This window comes from Dermacentor variabilis, chromosome 5, assembly GCF_050947875.1.
Source record: "Dermacentor variabilis isolate Ectoservices chromosome 5, ASM5094787v1, whole genome shotgun sequence".
Classification (NCBI taxonomy): domain Eukaryota; kingdom Metazoa; phylum Arthropoda; class Arachnida; order Ixodida; family Ixodidae; genus Dermacentor; species Dermacentor variabilis.
Genome location: NC_134572.1, coordinates 118,401,011 through 118,410,720, shown reverse-complemented (window position 1 = coordinate 118,410,720; position 9,710 = coordinate 118,401,011). Strand labels below are relative to the sequence as shown.

General features: G+C 44.7%; 1 protein-coding gene and 1 long non-coding RNA gene across 3 annotated transcripts; one reads left to right on the top strand and one right to left on the bottom strand.

Moving 5' to 3' along the window:
* The first annotated feature begins 2,162 nt into the window (after positions 1-2,162).
* On the top strand, positions 2,163-6,007 carry LOC142583115 (uncharacterized). 2 transcript variants are annotated; one of them, XM_075693443.1, is made up of 4 exons: positions 2,163-2,284; positions 2,596-2,691; positions 3,260-3,319; positions 3,377-6,007. In XM_075693443.1, the coding sequence occupies exons 1-4, from the start codon at positions 2,218-2,220 to the stop codon at positions 4,357-4,359; spliced, it is 1,206 nt and encodes a 401-aa protein (XP_075549558.1). In that variant the 5' UTR covers positions 2,163-2,217; the 3' UTR covers positions 4,360-6,007. The 2 variants fall into 2 exon arrangements, with proteins under 2 accessions (XP_075549558.1, XP_075549559.1); XM_075693444.1 differs by lacking the exon at positions 2,163-2,284 and having other exon boundaries at positions 2,420-2,691.
* Positions 5,742-9,406, bottom strand: LOC142583116 (uncharacterized). The gene is made up of 2 exons (XR_012828547.1): positions 9,121-9,406; positions 5,742-8,580 (listed from the first exon to the last, which is right to left on the bottom strand). It is a non-coding gene; the product is annotated as an uncharacterized LOC142583116 (long non-coding RNA).
* Between the last annotated feature and the right edge of the window lie 304 nt (positions 9,407-9,710).

Sequence of the window (9,710 nt, the reverse complement as noted above, 5' to 3'; positions counted from 1 at the left end):
AATCGGAGGCCCACTGTTCGTAACACAACTGCCTGTCACGTGTCGCCCTCCTGCGCTTCGGTCTCTGCATAAGGAAGCAAATTTAAAGTGAGCCTCGCTTCAATGTGGGTTTCACATTGCGCGAGCGGCGATATTTATTGCGACAGATAGAATAAACTTGTCTGACGGATAAGGTGAGTCTAGGTGGTTCTGCCAGGGAGGTCCCAAATTCCTTTGCAAAATGTTTTTTCCTCCTCAGGGGGTGGGTGCCGCCGCCTTAAAGGTTCTGATGGCTGTGGATAGCAGGGATATCTTTAAAGTGGGGAGGCTGCAGTGTCATGACGACAGTCGTTCGCCAGGCCCTAGATTTCCGCAGGTTACAAACGAAATAAGGCCCATATGCGGTCCGTGGGCCGGATTTTACGGCACCGACTCGTCTCCATTTGTTGAAAAAACGTCGCGCTAACTGAATAGACATTTCAGAGCGGCTTCGTCAATGTACTGACGATCCGAGGAGGAGGAGGAAAAACTTTATTTGCTCTAATTGGTTAGAAATTAGCGGTGGCAGATGCGGTCGGCCGTCTTCACGGTCTTCTTCCCCATCTGCGCAGGGTCGACGTCCCTATTCCAGGGCACCACTGAGGGTGGCTACTCGGCGAGCGTGCCTTACTAGTCCATGCTGGACTTTCGGGTCGCTGCTGGAGAGCACCCTCTCCCACTGCTCCGCACTCGGGTCTTTTATTTGAAGGAATTGTTGATTCTGAACGCATTCCCATGTAATGTGATATAAGGTGGGCTTGGCGCCGCACCAGGGGCAAATGTCTCTATACTGGGTGGGAAACATCTTGCTTAGTGTGTTTAGGTTTGGATATGTTCCTGTCTGCAGCCTCCTCCAAGAGGTTGCTTCATGCTGATTTAGGCTGTTGTGGGGTGGAGGGTATTTGATTCGGACCCCCTTATAGTAATTCAAAATGTCTGAGTAGCTTGGGTTGACTGGTATGGGTTCCTCAGGGTCGGTGCTTGTGGCCGCTCGGTTTGTGTGCTCTCGAGCTGCCTTGTCCGCCCTTAGGTTCCCTTCTATTCCAGCGTGTCCCGGTACCCAGAAAATTGTATGCCTGACTTTGTTGTTAGCCCTGCAGGAGCGGAGGATGTGAAGCGCTCTGCGTCCTATTCTGCCGTTCATGTAATTCCGACACGTAGCTTGCGAGTCGGTGAGTATCGTTAAAGACCTTTCGGATCGGTAGCCCTCCACTGCCGCTAGAGCTACGGCTATTTCCTCAGCTTCCGTTACCGAGCAGTCCTTCATTGACGCGCTGCTGATCTCTTTGTAGTCCTGGCTTATTACTATCGCAGCTGTCTTTACTATGTTTGTGCCTCTTTGCTTGGCGTATACTGACGATCCGAAGTGACTTCTGAACAAAAGGAAGTTAGTTGCAGGCCGGCCCCGACCCGCCCTCTTTCAATGCATGAACGTCTTCCCACGCAATGGGAGTACTCGGGTTTTATTTTGCGGGGTTTTTCTTGGGTGCCGAGCGTTTTGCAAGCAACGCAGCAGTGGTTCCACTGTAACGTGCAATCGTAGCTGCGTGACCTTCCTTTTGACGTGCCTGAGATTTGCAACGAAGGGGAAGACGGGTTCAGACCGCTTATGGTATCTGTCCAGTTCCGTGGTCATAGCGTAACGCCGACGACCGTGAAAGTGTGCAGGTACGAACGCTGCATGAGGTTAGGGTGGCTATTCTAGCCACCCTATTCGCGCTTTCCAGAAACGCTAGCGCCGCCGCGCGGATCTTTTCGGAAGCCGGGAGGGGGTGATGGATTTCTCGCTCACGCGGTTTCTGCAGCTGCGTTGGCGTACTTGTGCTCTTCGTTATGGAAGAAAACAGTCGACGAGCGAAGAGCAACCGCATGTGCAGTGTGCCGCAATGCACAAATCGTGCAATTTCCGGAAAAGTGAGCCTGCACCACTTTCCAAAAGATAAAAAACGGAGGAAGTTGTGGGCGATCAAGCTCCGCATCGGGAAGCAAGTGAGCGAAGAAATGGTCGTATGTAGCGATCATTTTAACAAAGACGACTTCTTTTGGGGCCACCTTGGTGAGTAATTGACTGTTGCGATGCTCTCAATGATTTCATTTTATTCTTGTGGTGAGCTGATTGTGAAATTTTGCCTTAAAGACTGGTTGAAGCCCTTACGAAAGCGGCTGAAAAGAAACGCCGTGCCTTCGCAAAAGATCCCTATGCGCTCCCACGAAGCAAGTGTGAGGCCTAGGGTTCCCCGAAGAAAGCCCCCCACAGATTCTCAAGGTAAGTTTAAGTACGCAAGTGTCACCGTTTATTAAATGTTCTGCCTGCACTCGCGCTGTTTCGGTAAATATTCCTCGACGGTGCCTGACGCTGCGTAGTGAGCATTTCACACTAGCGAACGTATTCTGCATCTGTTCTTAGTCGTTCTGTGTGAAAATCAAACAGGCGGTCAATGTGCAAGGCGTTCGCTACTTTTTTTGGCTGTAGTGAAAGTTGTGTACCGATCGGAGGTACTGCGCAAGCGTTTGTGATCTTGTATTTGTTTTGCTTGGTCTTAAAGCATCTCTTCTATTGACCTAACAATGTTGCAGGAAACGAGGGCCAACAGGACGACGTATCTGAAGTCGTCATTAATGAAGATTGCGCATGCGAGCTTCCTGATAATTTGGAAGAAAGTGAATACAATGGTGAGAATTTTTTTTCCGACCTTCGCACCCAAGTTTTGATGATGCATAGGCGTTACCGCATGTTTAAGTTTGCCGTTTCACCAAACAAGGCGAGTCCGGTTGTGCAACTGCAAAGGGCAATATATCGAGAGTGGTATCGCCGAAAGATTTTGGGCACCTAGATAAATACACGTTCTACTATTAAGAGACTAAGGCTTTTCTAATGTCACCTTAGGCAAGTAACCTACTGGAGTGACTCTGATGCAATAGTGTTCTGTGTGTGTGAATGTGTTTTTTTCTATGATCTTTCTCACTTTTTGTGCTTTTCTTTGTAATATTTCGGCACCCCCCTTACCCTTTCACCTGTGCACCAGGTTAGCAAAGTGGATGTTTACCTTCCAGGTAACCTCCCTGCCAACCTCCCCGCCTTTCGCATCTGATACTTTCTCTCTCTGCTCTTGAATTTTAGAGCAAAGGCAAGCCAGTGCAATGCATCTTGTTTTATTTTGCCGTAGGACTGAATACACCGTGTTGTAGGACACTTCACATGGTTTTATGAAGGATTTAGTTCACCATCATTGTATTGCAGACCCACCTGTGCAGGATTGGCTTCCCCCCCTTTCAAGCTCTTGCTCACGAACAACAGCAGGTAACTTTTTGCTTAAAACTGTACCAATTTCGCTCTAAATTTTTTCTTGCGTTACAGAACGAGACGCTGCAAGGGCACTTGTTGAACTTCAAGAGCTGGGCCACACACCTGAGCTAAACAAATCCGTTCAAGTGAACTCACTGGACTTCACACAAAAATTTAGGATTTCGGACGTGCTTCTTTCTGATGCTCACCTAAACACTTTGACTGGCGTACCTTCTCATGCACTTCTAAACAAGATTGTTTCACTCGTAGAGAAGTATGAGGCGGCAAATAGGATGGAAGCTTCTGTGAGGGACAGAGTTATTTTGGTGTTCATAGTTCTGAAACAGGCTATGTCATTTTCCTGTCTCAGTGTACTTTTTCAATGCAGCATTTCGTCCATACACAGATATTTTGTGCACACACTGCCTCTTGCTGCTGCAGTGCTGAAAGCTGCCATTGAGTGGCCTTCAAAGGAGGAAATTTTAAACAATATGCCTTCGCACTTTAAACAGTATCCGAGAGTGCGAGGTGTTGTAGATTGCACAGAAATCCCAGTTGAAAGATCTCGCTGTGTGAAATGTCAGCTACTGACATATTCACAATACAAGTCGACTTACACTGTAAAATTTCTCATATGTGTAAGTCCAGCTGGCACAATAACATTCATCAGTGAAGCATTTGGTGGACGAGCCTCAGACAAAGCCATTACAGCTGAGTGTGCAATACTGGAGAAGTTCGAGTCATTCACAGATGACATTATGGTCGATAGGGGTTTTTTCATTGATGACTTGTGCACTGCCCGTGCAATTGGCGTAATTCGGCCACCTTTTGCTAAAAAGGACTGCCAGTTTGACCGCAATGATGCCCTTAGGACAGCTGATATTGCTAGGGCACGGGTTCATGTAGAACGAGCAATACAACGAGTTAAAATATTTAAGCTCTTCAACTCAACTCTGTCCTGGGAAATGCTGCCTTATATCAATGAGCTGTTCACAGTTGCGTGTGGGCTAACTAACTTGTGCGCACCAATACTGGCTGATGATAAATTTCAGTAAGCACGCTTGCAAAGCTGACACAATTCATCCTCATCATTGCAATCCTATTTTATGTCCACTGCAGGACGAAGGTCTATCCCTGCGACTTTTCAATTATCCCTGTCCTGTGCCAGCCGATTTCAACTAGTGCCTGCGAATTTCTTAATTTCATCACCCCAGCTATACTTCTCCCGTACTCGACTGAGCTTCCTTTCTCTTCGCACCCATTCTGCAACCCTAATGGTCTACCGGTTTTCTAACCTACGCATTACATGATGTGCCCAGCTCAAATTTTTCTAATAATGTCAATAAGTATATTCGGTATCTTTGTTTGCTCTCTGATCCACACCACTATCTTCCTGTCTCTTAACTATATGCCTAACATTCTTCGTTCCATCGCTCTTTGCGCGTTCCTCAACTTGTTCGCAAGCTTCTTTGTCAGTCTTCACGTTTCTGCCCATATGTTAGCACCGGTAGAATGCGCTGATTGTATACCTTTCTTTTTAATGATAATGGTAAGCTTCCAGCCAGGATCTGGCATGTGCTCCAACCCATTTGTATTCTTTTGCTGCTTTTACTATAACTTCGAGATTGCTGGTGCCATTACCCTGCTTATCTTTTAGTGCATACATCTTGGTTTGACCTACGCCAAGCTTCCTTCACCGATTTCATGCTGCGTCCATCTTTTACGGCTTTTTTCAGTCTTTATCGCGTTATAATTTCGAATCAATTATTTTCGCCTTGTTGATCAGTTTTGACAGTTTCGCAAATTCTATCTTATCTCTTGAGTTGGACACTTTCATTCTTTGTCGCTTCTTTATTAGGTCCTTTGTTACTTGGGAGAGCTTGCCTACTGGTTGCCTTGGTGCCTTGCCTCCCACTTCAATTGCTGCCTCTGAAGCCATCCTCGTAACGGTTTCATTCATTAGCTCTATGTCATCTTCATCTCTGTTCTAAGGCTGCATATTTGTTTGCAACTACCAGCCTGAATTGGTCTGCTTTTACCCTTACTGCATCTAGATTGGCTTGTTTCTTCTTGACCAATTTTAATCTTTCCCTGTTCAAATTGAGGTGAATCCTAGCCCTCACTAACCTATCAGTGTTGATCAGACACATATTGCTATGGTTAACGGAACACAAACTGGCGAATGTTAATGTTACTTTAACAGAACAATCTCTTTTGGTGTATTTTCCACTTAATTTGTGCGACATCATCAGCTGTTCAATTATACATACTGTCTATAGTATGCGCTGTTGGGTCAAATAGGCGTGATGGTTATTTTTTTTTTATTTTTTCATCACTTTGTCGTGTACATTGCAATGTGTGACTAAGTACAGCTGTGAACTTGTGGGCATTGCAACCACAAAGACGTGAAGAATGTGAACCGAGAGCAGGTGGCAAATATACGAGCATGCGAGAGCCTCGCATGTGGCATACATTTATTTGCAGACAACCTATACAAATGGAAGTGATGTGTACACATTCAGTTAAGAGACATATGAAAGTTGAGAGGAGGGCGAATATCAACATTTTCTAACAAATAGTAAATATTGAATATCACATAGCAAAACGCAGACACACATTTACAGGAGGAATGTTTATTGTGGTATGTTTATAGGTGTGATACGTGTACTGACAAGTAAAAAAAAAAAGCAGCCAAGTATATCAGGTACAAAGGACCAGTTATAAACACAGAAGCACTAATTTTCAAGTAAAAAACTACTTGTATTCGCTCAAGTACTTTAGAGTGACTGCAAACAAGCTCTTCAGGAATTATGAGCTGCTGTGTGACTAGCTTTTCGAAGAATGCAAAATAAATAGTTGCTTAAAAAAAGGATCAACAGCTTTCTTCTCTTTTTTGCAACATGTGCACTGTAGACACTTGTAAAGGTGTCATTTGCAGAGAAAACATCACAGGTTGTAGAGTAAAAAATGAAACTCCATGACTAGACATCCAAAAGCACTAAATGACAGAATACAAGCAAAATTTGCAGCTGGCCATTTATGCATATGCTGCAAAACCTAGAACCAAACTTGAACTCCTCATTTTGCTTCTTCGATGCTTCAAAAACTCTTGCCATTTCAGTTCTCACAATTTGCTATACTTTCCTTAGCAGACATTGAACAGTAAATATAATTAACAATTGCTTAATTGCTGCTACATATATTGCAATTCACGGCGGCCGCATTTCGATGGAAGCGAAATGCGAAAGCACCCGTGTACTTAGATTTTCGTGCACGTTAAAGAACCCCAGGTGGTTGAAATTTCCGGAGTCCTCCACTACGGCGTGCCTCGTAATCAGAAAGTGGTTTTGACACGTAAAACCCCATAATTTAATTTTTTAATATATTGCAATTCGTAAATATTACAAAGTACTGAATAGCTTTTCTTCTAAGTATCCCCCCTCCCACTGAATGGAAGTGATCAACAACGAAAAAAACCTATGAACACCAACATACTTTCAAGCCTTGCTAATCTGCACAAGCTTAGGTAGTACCCTTTTGAAGTAGACATACTGCAGCCTGTCTACAAGTGCCTGAATATGCTCGGTGTCTCTCGGCACATGAATGACAAGGCTCTCAACTTTCGAATATACTATAAAATGACACAGATTCATGTTAAGGAGGAGCATGCCCAGTTGAACCTGGGAATAATACTTGTGAGCACGTCTCAATGCATAATTTTCTCCATCACACACAATAAATGCCAGCTTCTTAGCATTTACAAGGTCTTGTATGCTAGAGTGCTTGCCTAGAACAGGACACTTCACTTCCAGCAAGATGTTCGTTCCCCTCTGCTCACTTATTCCATCCGGGCTGTAGCCAAGCCAAGGAACATCTGGAATGACGACGAGTCCCAGCTTGCTCACGCTTTCGTTATGAGTCTTCTCGTACTCTTCAAGTGCAAGAGGCTCGTTGTCTTTTCCATACATTGTGGCTTCATTTCCCTTGAAAGGCTCCCTGCAGTACAGCCTGTCCAGCTTTGCTTCCCAACTGCGTGTACCTCTTTCTTCAAACGTGTAGAGTTCTCTGCAGATGCTTCCAGTAATTCTTTTTTTTCTTTCGCTGTGCCACAGAGTGGATGACTGATCAGTTGTCTCGCGGCATATTTCCCTAGCTTTGGCATAGGAGAGGCACACATTTTGAAGATAGAAACTCTTTTCATTTTCATTGAGATGTTCAAGAGTAAACCTTTTCAGTACTGTTTTTTCACCATCTAGCACCGATTCAAAAAATGAAAATTTTGTGTGCTCTCTCAAGTAGCAACCTTGTGTGAAAATTGTGTCGATGGCGCGGACTATGTTCAAATTGCTAGTGAAAGGGATTGACTTTCTTGCACGAGTTTTGTGTTTTGCCAGTGCAGAATTTGGTACTGCATCGATAAGTTCTTTCCTAATCAGGGCTTGAACATCTTCAGGGACACTTATTGGTTGAAGCTGCTCGACGTGGCAAAACAAACTAATTGGCCTTGGTTTGTAGATGCTGGCGGCACTGGCACGTCCCCACTGTTGTTGCACATCCGTGCATGACAATGCATCCAGGGAAGTGGCACTTGTCCTGTACATCAAAATAAACATACCTTGCTGAAATACTCTGTGTATTGGCTTTTTTCTGCATCTTTCATATGATTCAAGAAAATGTTTCCTAACAGTGTCGCGATGGGGCTAGTTGGAATTCTATGATGCAACTTGGTAGTGCGGAAAAAAAAATGAGACAGACGGGAACCATTTCAGTTTTGAGTTAGCGCTTGTGTACATTGGTTCCATTTTGTTTCATCCTTTGTTTCCGTGTTAGTAAGTTACATCAACAATATTTTACAGCAGATTCAGAATCAAAATCCTACAGTAAACAAATAAAAAAGCCCAGAACGTTTAAAACATTTCTGGGCATTCTGTGGTTATTAATACAGCCTGTGCCCACCTGAAGTGACTGAAGCAACACATACTCAATTGATTGCTGTGTGCATGTTCTTGAAACTCTGTTCCTAGTGCAACAACAAGCCCCAGATGGCATTGAAAAGGCATCATTGCCACTGACTTCTATGTTCGCCTTTTACAATGTGGCTCTTAGTTCGACATAAGGTAAACATATTCACTGTCACTTGATGCACATTACAGGCAAGCCAACTAATGAAAATAAATAAACACATGATGTATAAAGTTTTACCTGTTCAAATATATCAAAGTGGCAAACAAATGTTTGCATTGACCAGAGAGACCGGCCTTGCACGTGCATTCTCCCTGAAAACAATCAAACCAATGTTAAGCACGCAAACGACCTTAAAACCGCGCTAATTATTTACAGGGCAAATGCGTAGGCTCCCACATGCACATTGAATTCTGGAAGCCGAAAACAACACATTGGTGCTTTTATGACACTAGAACGACGAAATTGCGCGTTTAAGCCCGAGAAGTAAGTAAAAAAATAATTGCATTTAACGCGTTGCACTTTGGCGAAATCGCCGTACAGCACGCGAAAACGCTAATCATGCTGGAAACGGGGCGCGCTGGCACACCTCATTGTCTCGCTCATAGCTTCTAAATCGGCACTACTGAAATGTTTCCGTGTTACCTGGCATTTTTAACAAGCATTCCACAAATAAGCCATTGCAGGGAGCCATGAATGCACATAACGTCATCAATGCACACAACGTTTATATTATGCAGCGGCATGAGGGGTACTGCGCTTTGTTTACATCCGAGCGCCACCAATTAACTGCTTGGTGTCAATTCTCGTACATCACGTATATCTTTAAAAAAAACGTAAGGTGAAATACTGACCTTTACGGCGCCGGTTTCATTGCAGACTTGAACTTTTATAGTATGCGGGGGGCCTCTCACGGCGCTTGTCTGCAGGCATAGTGACTCGACCTCGACAGCCGCGCTTGTCGTCGCTCGTATACCGCAGCATATTATATGGCCAGCGTTAAACGCAGCCTCTCCTTCTACAACACATCTCTGCGTTTCCTTTGCAAGATCAAGGATCGCGCTTAGAGATACTAGAGGCCCGTGAGCCGCCTGCACCTGTAGACGCGCACGCTTTCGTGTCGGCTCCATCACCTCTATCCCCGCCATATTGAAACGTTCTCCGCGCCCCCTATAGTCGCTGGAAAGTGCGAATAGAGGTCGCATGTTCTGGCTTCATTTGAGAGCAAACCGTACTGCAGGTTCACACGAGAGGTGTTGGAAAACGATGGTAGGAAGCGGTAGTGGCGGTGCACAATTTTGCTCTTTTCCCGGTATTTGTCGGTACCAACGACAGACGATCGGTCATACATGATCACATTGGATACGCGTTACCTCCCACGGAAGAAAATGCTAATTAAATGGGAGAGTCGGCACTGTTTCTCACGAATTACTTGAAAAACAGG

Bases quoted from the DNA above. Each gene is read 5' to 3' on its own strand.
- LOC142583115 (XM_075693443.1), top strand. From the start codon at position 2,218: ATGCGCTCCCACGAAGCAAGTGTGAGGCCTAGGGTTCCCCGAAGAAAG. The intron at 2,285-2,595 runs GTAAGTTTAAGT...ACAATGTTGCAG, and splicing joins GCCCCCCACAGATTCTCAAG to GAAACGAGGGCCAACAGGAC. The intron at 3,320-3,376 runs GTAACTTTTTGC...CTTGCGTTACAG, and splicing joins TTGCTCACGAACAACAGCAG to AACGAGACGCTGCAAGGGCA.